Source organism: Protobothrops mucrosquamatus, unplaced genomic scaffold (assembly GCF_001527695.2).
Source record: "Protobothrops mucrosquamatus isolate PMUCROS unplaced genomic scaffold, P.Mucros_1.0 scaffold63, whole genome shotgun sequence".
Taxonomy (NCBI): Eukaryota; Metazoa; Chordata; class Lepidosauria; order Squamata; family Viperidae; genus Protobothrops; species Protobothrops mucrosquamatus.
In genome coordinates, this window is record NW_015386442.1 from 913,617 (window position 1) to 928,333 (window position 14,717).

General features: G+C 36.0%; 1 protein-coding gene across 2 annotated transcripts in view; it reads right to left on the minus strand.

Annotated features, from left to right (window-relative positions):
- Window positions 1–695: 695 nt before the first annotated feature.
- Window positions 696–14,717, minus strand: part of SYT1 (synaptotagmin 1) — a 126,661-nt gene continuing 112,639 nt past the window's right edge. For both annotated transcript variants that reach the window (XM_015812045.1, XM_015812044.1), the window contains exons 7-8: window positions 2,852–2,985; window positions 696–1,066 (exon numbers count right to left, since the gene is read on the minus strand). In XM_015812045.1, the coding sequence (XP_015667531.1) occupies window positions 860–1,066; window positions 2,852–2,985 (341 nt within the window). In that variant the 3' untranslated portion in view covers window positions 696–859. The remainder of the gene's footprint in view (window positions 1,067–2,851; window positions 2,986–14,717) is intronic.

Below are 14,717 nucleotides of genomic sequence, written 5' to 3' on the forward strand. Positions count from 1 at the left end.
AAGAGCAGGGCTGCTGCTGCTGCTACATAACCCTGAAATAATTCCCACACATAGTTTATATGGTGCTATGTGTAATATTTCATGCTCCCACCTCCCTCCCTTGATGCAACTGTACCTTCATTTCTAAGTGTAAAGCCATGATTTCAGTTTGTTTATACACACATATATATACAGAGAGAGAAAGAGGAAAAAAAGTGATATATCAGCTTCTGCTATGCTTCCTAGAAGTCAGTCCTGCTCAGATCATGCAAAATTGCCCACAAGAAAAGTCTACCATTGGATTCATTCCTTCAAGAACATATCTTGATATTGTAATGGTTCAGTTGAAAGCTCAGATTTAAGTTGTCCTTTAAGATGTCAGTGTAACACTACTAGTGCCTTACAAGTTGGAATTTTTGCTGGAATGCAGACAATAGTTACCCTATAATATAATTATCAGCTCTCCTATATCTCAGTCAATTTACATAATTTAAAATATAACATCTTATTAAAAACATCTAGATATACACAGATTAGGAAACATTTACGACAAACAAATAAACAGACTAGAAATAAATTTTTAGATACTGGTATGTACAACTGTGTGATACAATAAATAATTTCTGTCATGCTCTATCTACACATATTGCTTAAAAGAAGAGTAGATCTGAGGGCAGTGGTGAGATGGAGTGCCTTATAGGGCTTTTTCTACATTAAAGTTGTGCAAATTAAAACAAGAGTAGAAGTACCACTGATCTGTGTTGGGGATGCATGGCTGGAAATAAAAGGACCCATATTACTGAGGTATTTACAGATACTGGCTAAAGAGCACTATATGGGCAAATGCAGAAAGGCCTTCTTTTCACATTTCACTTTCTTCCTACTTCTTGACAGCAAGCATGGCATCTACTTCTTCCTCTGGTTGTAAGGTATGCCACTGTGCAATGGGTCGCCTTGGGTTGGCCAACATGTCTGACCAATGTCGCAGCTCTGCACCAGTGCTGTTGTAGCCCACAAAGACTTTGCCAATGGCATCATTCTTGCCAATCTTGTCATAGTCCAAAACAGTCACAACAATTTGCACTTTCTAAACAATGGAGAGAGAACAAAGCAAAGTTGAAAAATGCAAATCCATACACTTTGCTGCTGAGGTTGTCAGAGCTAACACAATCCATGTGGTAAGTGGGCAGCAATATATGAGAAGTTCAGATCTGGTTTACCTTGGTTCTCCTGCAGCCTCCTAGGAATTATATTCTATAAATCCCCCTCCAAAAATCTTATCATTGGCAGTTTTTCAGTTATATAACTGAGCCCCTTCTTCTATTATAATTTCTCTCTAAACTGGATACTGAAAAAGTTGCAATAATCTTGCCTGGGATGGTGCCAATGCTTCAGTAATGAGATTGCACTGCCAAATCCCTCTTCTTAAATATTTATGTACTGGCAATGTAAGTCTTATGGTTGAGCACAGAGAGACATATTTTTAAATCAAAACTTTGTGTTTAAATCAACAGATACAATATGAACAGATGAATTTTCCTGCAGTCTGTTGTAACAATGCTTCAGCCTCAGTGGCTTGGTGAAATTGTGCTGAAGAAGACAATGACCCTTATCACTTCATTTATATATCAAACTGGAAAGTTAAGCTGTAATCCTATAAATAGGGATGGACAGCCCTGCTTTTTTGCCAAGCGCTGCATTCCCGACAGTGGTGGGATTCAGCCAGTTCGCACCAGTTTGGCACAACGGGTAGCTAATTTTTTGTTGCCCAGGCCCAGAATGGACTTCTGGAAGCAATATGTGAACTGGTTGTTCACATATTGAATCCCACCACTGCCTTGAGAGTAATTTATAGAGGACTATATGCTGAAAGTGACTGAAATTTAAGGAAGCAAGAGAAGGGCCACAAAGAAAGATGGATGACCATTTTTTCTTTCCTAAGCTTTTTGATGTTTCTTTTTTTGTCTTCTGTTTTTATCTCATATTTCTTTTTCTGTTTACTTCCAGAGGGCTTTTAAAATGAGATAAAAGCATGGAACTAAGCTGAGTACTCTGGATTGTCAAAACCTACTATTTAGTTATGTATTTGCTGCTGGAATTGGGTATGTCTAGTTTAATGAAGAGAAGGACGAGGGGGGACATGATAGCAGTGTTCCAATATCTCAGGGGTTGCCATAAAGAAGAGGGAGTCAAGCTATTCTCCAAAGCGCCTGAAGGCAGGACAAGAAGCAACGGGTGGAAACTAATCAAGGAGAGAAGCAATCTAGAACTAAGGAGAAACTTCCTGNGAAGTTTTTAAGAAGAGACTGGACAGCCATTTGTCCGAAATGGTATAGGGTTTCCTGCCTGAGCAGGGGGTTGGACTAGATGACCTTCAAGGTCCCTTCCAACTTTACTATTATTATTATTATTATTATTATTATTATTATTATTATTATTATTATTATTATTATTATTATTATTATTATTATTATTATTATTATCATCTTATAAGTATGGTTTTAGTTACGCAGTTTAGGAGAAGAAATTTATAATTATTACTGCTCTGCCTTTAAATAATATTGATTTGTTAATATTAATCAAATCATCTGAAAAAATGGAAAACAACAAAACTGATTTTATCCTGAACTGTTGGAATAAAATCACCACTGAATTTTCTATTTAGCACCCATTGCTGCTTAATAAAGTACTCATTATGTGTTGCCTGTTTGAAGAACTGACGTTCCTAAGTATTGTATTATTTATTTTTTACCTTTTGTAGCTTCCTCCCTTGTTTCACCCCATGCAGGACTATTGTATAGGTATTAATGAAGGTTCCTGAGAAGAGGAGCAGAATTTTAAGGTGAAGAAGGACTTGCAAGTTTGATATTACCTGGATTTGCTCAAATGGTACTTCAAAGCTGAATGATTCATTGTAATAAGGATTCAGAGTGTTCTTCTTAATTGTTGTCTTCTTCTTCTTCAACCGTTTTCCATTCTGCATCAGATGAATTTTCACATAGGGATCTAAACAACAACAGATACACGTTTTTCAGAAGTTTAAAGCCCTAGTTTAAATCTACATAACAACACAGCAGTCAAATTTTGATCATATGACCACAGATGTGCTGCAATAGCCATAACCTCAAGGACCAGGCATCAGTACCATTTCTTCAGCAATGTCAATGTAATTTCAAATGCTCACTGAATAAATAGTTATTAAGTGAGGTCTATCTGTACTCCCAAGTTTGTTTGTTTTTAAATCAACCCAAAAACATTTTTTCTGTACAACTACTAATAGCTGCCTCAATTTCAATTAACTAATAATAAATTAATAGTAGGTTTGCATTAATCAATGGCAGACATACAGTATTTTCTAGGAATAAGCTATATTTCATTATTCTTGTCCTATTTGCTAATCCAGTAATCAAACATTTTTTTATGAAAAGGCCACTATATTAATTGCTTAAATAGAAATTGTAAATGGTATCCAAATTTTATGATGGTTAAGTAAATCAGGAATGGAGATCAACTGATTAATGCATTCATATTTAAAGAAAAGGATAAAAATAGTTTAAATCTACATAACAACACAGCATGTCAAATGTCAATTGGATGGACAGGAGGAAAATGTAAAGCGATTATAATAATTGATTTTGCAATGTCAGGAGTCTGTGGCCAGGCAATCAGTGCACTTGTACTGATTGTTGTTTACTTTCTTTTCTTTTCTTTTCTTTTCTCTTTATCACACTAAATTTGGACTCCTGTTGAAGCACTGGGCTATCCTTGAACAGTAGGAGATGTAAGCCACACATCCAGCTAATAAGGAAAAGAAATCTAAAATACAGAATCTAAAATCACTGAAATCTCTTGAGTGCAGCCACTGGCCGTTAGTGCTAGTGGTCTCTTTTAAAGGTTGGTACTTCTGGTCCTCCTGATGAGGCACTCCTTACTATATTGTAATGAGAAGGACTTGGCTTTTCATTATAGCCCTATCCTAAGGAGAAGGAGAGTTAAGTGAACCATATTGGTCCTTCGGTTGCTCTAATTAACATTCAACACATGGAAGGCTGGCAGAAGATGAAAAATTCACAATTAGTATTGTGCGTTACTGATTTTACAAGACTATCGCAAGGGAGGACTAATAGAGAAGCTTTTAAAAACAGTGCAACTGACATGCTTTGTTTTACTGCCATTTAATGGCAGACAATGTCAGTTCATTACTTAGAGGCAAACAAAAGACTGGTGTCTCTATTTAAATGAAAGCTGAGGTATATGTACAGAAATCTTGATCTCAGAACCATCACTGCTCATTTACAAAATGCGTCTCCAATATCCATAGCAAGTGGCTTTGTGGACAAGAGAGATTTCATTTAGAAAATAATGAACAAACTTCTTGATGTGATAGGCAAGTGAAAAATAAAGTGTTTTGTAGGCAGTAGCACAGATATGAATTATGCATCAGAAGCATCAAATGTACATGGATAAGGTAGAGTCTGTGGATGCATCAGGAGAGAATTAAGTATTCCTTCAAATAAAAGCTTGAGTGACAGAACTTTTAATGCGAAAACTAAACTATATATAGTTAGGTACTATATGTTTTTACATTCTCTTCTTCAGAAAGAGAAAAACCTATTCTCATGAATAGTCACTTGGGCAGAATACTAAAGAAAGACAGTGAAAGAGAATGACAAGGCTAGGACACAATGATTATACATTGAATGCAAAGATATTGATCTTTAATAAAGGTGTGCAAGTCCTGTGGGCTGATATATATAGTTCAAGTAATATACTGAAGTACATTCTGCAGCTTCTATTTGTTTTTGTATTTTGAGGGGAAGAAGTAGGGGTTGATATTCACAAATCTTCCATCTTATTACAAAAAGAATTGCTCTGCAGATTAATACTGTTGCAATATAGTGAACAAACACTGGAAAAAGTAGTTTAATAAGAAACTCTATCTTATAATTTTCTTGCTGCTTTGCCTGGTTGTGAAAATTCTAAGGGCTTAGGGTTTAACTATGTACTATCTCAACAGAATACAAAATAAGCTTTGCAGATTGCCAGGACAGGCTTCCAAATTCAGAAGTTGTTCCTAGTATAAAGGCTTAATCTTTGGTATTCCAATGCGGTCCCCACCCAGTTTTGAACTCACATTGTAATCTCTTTCACTCATCTTTTTTGCTATGCAGACTATGCAGATGCCTTCAGTGTTTATATGCATCTGATTTGGGCCTGAAAATAAGGGTGTGGGGGAAAGGTGTGTACTTTGATCATTACAATACAGTTGTAGACAAAAACATATTTCTGATGGTACTTGGCTTATCCAAATTAGTCTAAACTACCATTCCTAAGAAATGTCTTCATACTTCAACATCTGCAGAAAGAATAGGCTAACCTGGGGAGATGGTCATGGTGGTGGAATATAAATAATAATATTAATATTAATAATATCAATACTACTACTACTACTATTACTACTAATATCGCGACCTGGCCATTGAAACTGCACGATTATGGATGAAACGTGTAACAGTGATACCCATTGTCATCAGGGCACTGGGAAATATGTCCAAAAACTTTGCAAAATATTTCAAGAAACTGCAGCTTCCTGCAATAACTCCAGCAATGCTACAAAAAACTGCGCTACTCTAAACATCTTACATTTTAAGGAGGTACCTGGTTGATACCTAGGATGCTGGCAGCAACCCGTGTCAACCATCAGCGCCAGTTAATTTGAATGTTCAATTGACTGAGGTTCACATAATAATAATAATAATAATAATAATAATAATAATAATGATGATGATGATGATGATGATGATGATGATGATGATGATGATGATGATGTTGGAAGGGATCTTGGAGGTCATCTAGTCCAATCCCCTGCTCAGGCAGGAAACCCTATACCATTTTGGACAAATGGCTGTCCAGTCTCTTCTTAAAAACTTCCAGTTTTGGAGCATTCACAGCTTTTGGAGGCAGGCTGTTCCACTGATTAATTGTTCTAACTGTCAGAAAATTTCTCCTTAGTTCTAGGTTGCTTCTCTCCTTGATTAGTTTCCCTCCATTGCTTCTTGTCCTGCCTTCAGGTGCTTTGGAGAATAGCTTGACTTCCTCTTTTTTGTGGCAACCCCTGAGATATTGGAACATTGCTATCATGTCCCCCCCTCATCCTTCTCTTCATTAAACTAGACATACCCAATTCCAGCAACCGTTCCTTATATGTTTTAGATATAAATGCGTCATTAGTTTAGGGTACTTGCATTGGCACAAGAAATCCAAGTCCAGCCCTCCTCCCTTGAATTCCACTGACCCTTATCTATCACCAATTTAGTGCTGACTGTTAGTTGACCAGATTCTTGTGCATAAACTTCAATAAATTGTTTACATTGCAACCAACATAATGATCCTGTTTATTTGTGCCTGACAGCATCCTTCTATTCTGCAAGAATCAGATTCTTAATAATACCAATCATAAGACACTAAGAACCTATCCCATTTTCCCCATCTTACCAGATACTTTTTTCAAGTAAGAAAAATGATGGAATAAGTAATGCAAAACATGGGAGAATTACAAATGGAAGGCATCGTATACTTCATTTAAAATTTCACAAATTGAAAACTCTGATTCTACAATAAGGGTCTGTTTGAGTTATATTGCAACAACTTATAGGGAAACAAAGGGAAATAAGGAGAGATCCAATTTTATGTTTCTATCATGAGATCACAAAGGAACACCAAAGTTTGAACAAAATCTCTAAACATCCTTAATCGGATTCAAAGAAGAACAAGCATATGCTCTGTTTCAGAATAGATCTGTCTACTGTTTCCCCTCTAATGGCTGTGCATGGCTGGGGGAAGATTGGGCAATTGACAAATAACCAGTCTATCAACCAGGCACAGCCATTATATCTTGTATGAGTAAATGTTCAGTTATACTTTGATAACAACAGTTTTGTGAGTGATTGTCTGTCATACTTTTCCATACTGCAAGTTAAACTTTGAAGAGAAATGTGGTTGTAGAAGGGCTGGCTGGCATCATGTGTCCTTACAGACAAGTAGGATATATTTATAGCCTTCAGCTGTATCAGAGGGTTCAAATGCCCCCATAAGGAATTAAAAGACAAACATAGTTCAAGGCCATCAGCCAACCCCCCCCCCTTCTCTCTGTCTCTCTCGTGAGAAGATTATTCAGGATGTGGCTTTAAAAGAGGGATACTTTGTCTTAAGAATTTTCTTCCCCTATGTTTGTGTGTCAGAACAGATAATGAAGGCATCAGAAATAACTTCTAATGAGATTAGAAAAATCACATACATGACTGGCCTAAATTAATATCTGTTACATAAAAGAAAAGCTATGGTGGAAAGGAACTAAATTTCTTCAGGAAAGGAACAATGGGAGGCACCGTTTCCAAGGAATGGTGCAAGAACTGGGGTTACATCAATGTTGTACTTCACAGCACTCTGTCTTTAGGTTTCTATGGCAACAATGGTCAGAAGCAGATCCTGGAGATGAAATCCAGGACTTATTACCAGCGGGAGCAGGAGGGCCCACATACACTACAAGACTGGTTAAGGACAGCAACGTACATCGCCAGCTAGCAAAGAGAAGTCAGGACTTAAACAACCTAACTGAATGTTGAACCTCCCAAATTCAGATCAATGCATTTCCTGTTTATTATTTATTTCTGAGACCCTTTACCCATTATCCTTATAACCTATTGCCTTTACTTTTATTCTTCTTTTGTTTCTGTCAGAGGCATGTCAAAGGAACAGTTAGGTGGCAAACGTTCCTTTCATAATCTGAGTAAATTGTTTATTTCTACTTAGATTGCCACCTACAGCACTTTGAACCTTAACTGGCCACTTAGAATAATTTCAAATGTTAAATGATGTTTTGGGAAAATTGAAAGAGAGAAAGTTCTCCAGACATTTATAAATAACTGAAAAAAAATAACTGGAGTATCATGTCTCCTGTATAATATGGTAGGGAATAAGTAAATATTGATGATGTTCGTGTGTCTGAAGTGCAGAAACTCCAATCTACTTAAATATATACTGCTTATAATCTCATGCATCTCTCACTCATCTTATGCATTACAATGGCTTTACAACCAAGATCTATCTTTTTAAACATCCATTTAAAATTCTGTATTGGAGCAAAATTTGTCTGCCTAACATAAATGCCAAGCTTTGGAGTAAAACACGCTTCCTCCTCTTCCACCCAACATTCTTCTACATATCTGGGACTGTATCTAGAAGGATAAACACTCCTGAAATTGGAACAATGGATGGGAAGGCAGTGCTGTTAAACTGGCAATGAGCCAATGATCTATTCATTGGGGACATTTTAGTCTGGGACTGTTATTTGCAGATGGTCAAAATAAAATGATTCATCCCGGTTGAATAGTTACATTTTCAGTTATCTCATCAGTTAGATGAGGTTCTAAAAAGGTACAAAGGCTAAATACAAAAGGGTAAATTAATTTTAAAGGCAAGAATTCAAGAATCATTCCTGACTGACTCCTCTCATCAATCATAAAATAAAGTATGGATGGACAGATGTGGGATTCAGGCAAACTTTGCTAGCTCAGTGTAACCTGCAGCTCAGTAAAATACATTTTATCTCAAATAGTCTTTTGGGGATAAAACCCAGAAGGAGCTGGAACTTTCGTGCTTAAATCAAGAGCCAATATTACCAACTTAGCATGATGGGAAAAAGTGCAACTAAATTACTTGGAGAAATGTACTTTAATAATACTCTAACAATAAAACAATTATCTTTACTCATCAACTAGGGACCAGTTTCCTATGCTCAGAATTGACATGATTGTTTGTGAGGGTTGCACATTAAGTATACACCAAAAGAGAGAAGGCACGAATAATTTCGATTTCCAAATTCTAACATATACACAATCATGGACATGGATTCCCGTGCTTGAATTGCAAGGAACTGGGTATGCTATCCTGAGGATTTAGAGGAAAGGTGAAATATGAAATCTAATGGATGAATAAGAAATAACTTAGCTATCACATTTAAGGAAGTTTTATATTGTATATTGTGGATGCTATAATGAAGGCAGTTGCAAAGGGAGATGTTGAAACAATCACATATAGTACATAACATTAATGAAGAAGCAAATTAAAAATTATGATAAGATGTGGAAGTCTGGAATAAATATCCACATGAAATGATAAAGACTTAATGCTGGTTGTTTTTGCAGGATCATGTAATTAATGATCCTGCACACTATAATTTTTTCCGCTGCTGCACATGGCCTTTTAATCCAGCTTTACAGCTTTCCAAAATTTATAACCTAGGTCAAATGTTAGGAACAAGTACAGTTTTCAGAAATCCAAGTAGTGGCTGTTACACATTTCAATGACATATCAAGCCAGAAAGCTTGGTTAAAAAGCCAAGAGAGTATGGAAACGAGTACAGTTGTCAACTGGCCTTTTTTTTTTTTTTTACTTATCATGTGAACAGGCAGGGTTTGGAACATTTTGTTTCAATTCAAACTATACCTTGAACAGGATTGGAACTTGGAGGGAAGTGCAACCATCAATACAGTGCTTGAGGTGCATCAAACTGCCCAGTTAGAATTTACTACTTTACCAGCAATTGAATTATGCTCCCAGGGTTGTCACAAGAATCTCTTCACATCCACATTCTTAATTTCTCAATCAATTTTGAGAGCACAGGGGGAAATGTTCACACAGGAAACCTCTATAAAACTGGTAGTCTGACAGAAAAATGGTTGTGTGAAGCAATGCCCTCCATAGTAAAAGGGGTCAGTATAATGGATGCCTAACCTTAGTACCTGCAACGTTCAGTTGGGCTCTTAACTCAGATTCTTTAAGGAGAAGTAGAATAGGAAATCATTATGTACTCCTAACAAAAACGCAACCTAATGTGCTCATCACCGGTAAAATAGAGAAAGCAATGAGACTATTCTTTAGATACAAGGAACAATATAAATACATTCTATAGATATACATTGCTGTTTCTTGTTTTGGACCAAAACAATAAAAGAACCACCATAAAGATTAACAAATATTTCATTGCGTAACTTGCATGGATAGAAAGTATTTCATTTCATACACATAAAAAAATGAAAGAATTATTTCCATTGCAGAAAGATACACATGTAAACACACTGTAGTAAACCAAACAGGGAAATGAAATTTAAAGATAATTGAAATGAAAATGGTTAACACAGCATAATACTGTAATTCTAGCAGTGACAATCACTGTTCTTAGTTTGTGTACTTGCAATGATTCATAGGGTTGGATGGGATTAGAGATCTTCTAATCCACCCTTACCAATGCTTAATAAGTGATACTTTTGGAATTTTATTTCCAACTGAGCTCACTGTATACATTTTTCGACCCGCAACTCATCTATCTTGTATTCAATGTGTGACTTACATTTCTACGAAAGTCTTAGTTTGGAAGAATAGTTGATGGGAAAATGAGAGACTTATTAAAATGGATTATTAAATATTCCATGCATGTAATTTCAAAATAACACAAATCCCAAATGTAAAGAATAAACTGGGCTGTAGCATCATTTTATATTTAAATAACACTTCTTGCATTGATAAAGTTATTATTCTATTGACAATACTGTAAAAAGGTTTAATAAATATGCAAGACTCTGATATCTAAGAATGTGGGTGTTTTAGAATGCAATTTATCAAGCTCAAAACAATGACACAGGAAAGGCAAAGCATCCAATCAAAGAACCAGGAAAAAAGAAAATAGAGGCACCTAATTTCTCTCTGTAACTTTTTATGCAACAATACCATATAACAAACTTGCCAAGTTTGTCTCAGCTTTGAAACAAACACATTTTATTTTTAACTAAGCAAAAACCATATTTCAGAGCTAGACTGTGTGACTGATTGTATTGTTTCATTTGTTTGATTTATTGACACCTATCTCCTATCTCCTAAATAACATTAGGCAAATCTCCAATACTGTACATATTTCATTTTGAAAGCACATGGAGGTCAAGCTGATTTTTTATTTGATGTTTGCCATCTTTGGTAATTGCAAGAACTTGGCAAATGCTAAAACAATAAACCTTTATGATGCTCATTCCCCAATTATCTATTAAGAATTTGGTACTGGTTTGCATATTAAGGTTTCATCATCACTGAAAAATATGTGATAGGGTTTTGTCAAAGTTTGGCTAAAAATAATTAACATACAGTAGTATATGGTAATCTCAAATAAGACTTCAGAAAACAGGCTACATTAGCTGTCTGAATCAAATGAGGAATTAAAAAAGATGCTTCCCAGAACAAGCACTAAGATGTAATATTGTTTTAAAATTCCAAGAAATCTTGCGTAAAAGCATTTAAACTGTGTAACTCTAGTTATGCTGAATGGAGGATTATAAAAGTATGCAAAACAGTGTCTACAAATTTTCAAACAAACTGGAATAAAGAAGTCAATGTCAAATTAAACACTTATCCTGCTCTTTTTAATAATAATCTCAAAGTTCTTGTTTACAAAACACTATTGACTGAAACATAGGAAAGGGGGGATTATCATGTTCTGCAAATGACAAAATCCAGAGCTAAAATCTCTGACTTTTAAATTGGACAACAGGAACAAACTAGGGATACTACTCGTTGCTCACGAGCATTTTTGTCTTTTAACTCTGGAATTTCTGGCTTTTAATCTGAGAGTGAACATATTTCTGTCATGCCATTCTTACGATCAGATCACTTTATATTAATAATGAGATTTGTTGGCACCATTGTTTTCTGCAGATAGATAATTAAGATGGGCTGTGGTAGGTATCTCATGGACACCGCTGGTTTTCTACAGTTTTTGGGGGATTGTCCCACTAACCTAGGAGCAATGCATTGGAATTCAAAGAGAGCAAGGACTCTCTAGACAACCCATGTTTCCAATGCACTAGTGATGTGTTTAGTATGAAACAGCAGAAGAAATTAGATAAGGGGTAAGATAAGGGGTAAGTATGACTGGCTGTGGGTATGAGCCCAGATCTGGGCCAAATTCTAGCAATAATGTTGGCAAAATATATTGCTATTCTTGCATTTGCAGAATGTCACCCAATAGCAAAATTTATGTAGGGTAATCTATATCTATACAAAGAAAGAAAGATTTCTGAGGCTTGTTTGTTAGATATTTTGTAGACAAAAACACTCAAATCTAGTTGGATTTAGATGCGACATGAACAGAAACAGCAGGATGACTGGGCTGGTATGCTATGAAGTTGTTGACCATGTAGATTCTGGGGAAGTGGATAGGGTTCTCTGAAACATGATCTTGTTTCAAGGCGGATGCTAATCTTTGCTGGCTCCTTTGGTTAACCAGGGAATGGTGGTTGACTGGATTTGAGAACAGATGAATCCTTTTTTTTGACAGAAGGAATCATTCCTACTGCTTCAAAGGAAGAAATAGTGCACCCTGTTCTAAAGCAACTCTCTCTCAGTCAAGTTCTGTTGGATAAATTTCCAGTCTCCAATACCCATTTTTGGAGAAGTTCTGGAGAAGATAATAAGATGTTGATTGTAAGGGCTCATGGATGAAATAATTGGGATACTTATAGCTCACGCCCCCTTTTTTCTTATAAAATATATTTGTGCACTTTACAATAAGTATATAAAATGCAACGACAACAACAACAACAACAATAATAATGTTGGAAGGGACCTTGGAGGTCATCGAGTCCAACTCCCTGCTCAGGCAGGAAACCCTACACCATTTCGGAAAAATGGCTGTCCAGTCTCTTCTTAAAAACTTCCAGTGTTGGAGCATTCACCGCTTCTGGAGGCAGGTTGCTCCACTGGTTAATTGTTCTAACTGTCAGGAAGTTTCTCCTTAGTTCTAGGTTGCTTCTCTCCTTGATTAGTTTCCATCCGTTGCTTCTTGTCCTGCCTTCAGGCACTTTGGAGAATAGCTTGACTCCCTCTTCTTTGTGGCAGCCCCTGTGCAAACTATTATTAAATTGTTCAGGTACACTGTTAAAGCTATTACAAGTTATTAACATAACATTGAAGACCGGGCTATTTCTCCAGGTATTTGAGGCAGGATATTAGATGAGCTCTGTTGTTGTTGATGCACTTTTTTCTATAGGTAGGGTCATTGTTTTTTCCTCTGATGCCTGTAGCTATATGTTGTGAGTTTTTTTTATGTTACTCATGGGAGATGGGCAGCTATATAAATTTCATGAATAAATGAACAAATAGTTTAGTTAGCAACCCATTTCCCTGGATGAAAAAAGATACCTATAGTGAATGTGGGAAAATTCCACATCAGAAATTAGATGTGTGAAGAGAAAATAACCTGTCAATCCAGGTATTAGGCTGATAAAACTGAAGCACAGGAAAAGCAAATGCTAAAACCAATTAATTTTATTTCCCCTTGAAGGAATACATTTTGCTTTTGTCTTTGGTGAGCTTGAATAAATCATTGCTGTGGTTGTCCAGAAGCCACATAAGAAAAAAAGCTTCCACTGACTGAAACAAAGTTGGAGTTAGCAATTTGGAAATCAAGCTAAAATCAGTGAAGCTAGTTACATTATAGCTTTACTAAGATCTGCACTTTTTGAAATTATTTTGGTGTGCTTTTGTGAGAGATCTTGAAGCTGGGTGAGACAACTTTATTTAGAAAACATCTGTTCATTGTCTTTTTTGCTTTCCACTTTTCTGTGAGCTCTCTGCCTTTGCTGTTGTAGGAAGTAAAGACTAAAAATTCTTATTGAATAAATAGTGCTTCTCTCACCAGGTCCAACTACAGAACGATGGGAAGGAAAGTGTAATTCAATGGCAGAGAAGATTTTTGTGAAGCATAGTACCTGGTGAGAGCACCATTTCAACTGTACCCAGGAGTTTCGGGGGGGGGGGAAGAATGTTGTGGGATAAGGTGTTGGATCAGAGAGGGAGTCAAGCCACCTTATTCCAAAGGTGCATTCGGTGGACAACGCTTGTAGCCCTGGACATTCACAAAGAGGCAGGACACATCACATTTCTATTATTCCACAAACATTTGGTACACTGTAAAATATACGGTGCAAAGTACATTTTGCTCTTTATATTATATGTATCACAGAATGAATCTCTCTCTCACCTACTCTCTCTCTATATCATCTATTTATTGCATTTAGCATGTAAAGCATTGTACAAGACTTTTAGTACCTTAAACTACAATCTTACATTTTCTTTGAGTGAGTTATAGGATTGTCACCTAAGCTATAAAACAGACATGGTATCCAATAATGTGTTCATCAGCTTACAGCCTAAAGACATCTCAAAATTTTCCAGTGGTGCAGTGATACAAATGGATAGTGGATGTAACAATTTTGCCACCTGATACACATGATTTTCACCAAGAAGACAGTGAAATGTGACACAAAGCATGAGAAAAATGAAGAAACAAGATAGTTTCAATCCAGATACTGCAGATACTTGCTTCAATTTTGAAGAGAAAGATCCATTTTGGTGAAAAAGAGGGTAAGAAGGCGGATCTTGTGGTTCATTGACTACATTATTGAATAAAGATTTTGACATACCTGAATCTAATTAGGAGCCATGTACATATACATATACATATACATACATACATACATATATATATACACACACACCATGGAAAGAATTAACAGCTCATAAAGCATATATGAGTTCATGCACATATAGAACTTCACAGATGGGAAAGAGAGTTTGAGAAAGGCTGAATATTGTTACAAAGAAATCCCTAATCCAAAAAATAAACTAAT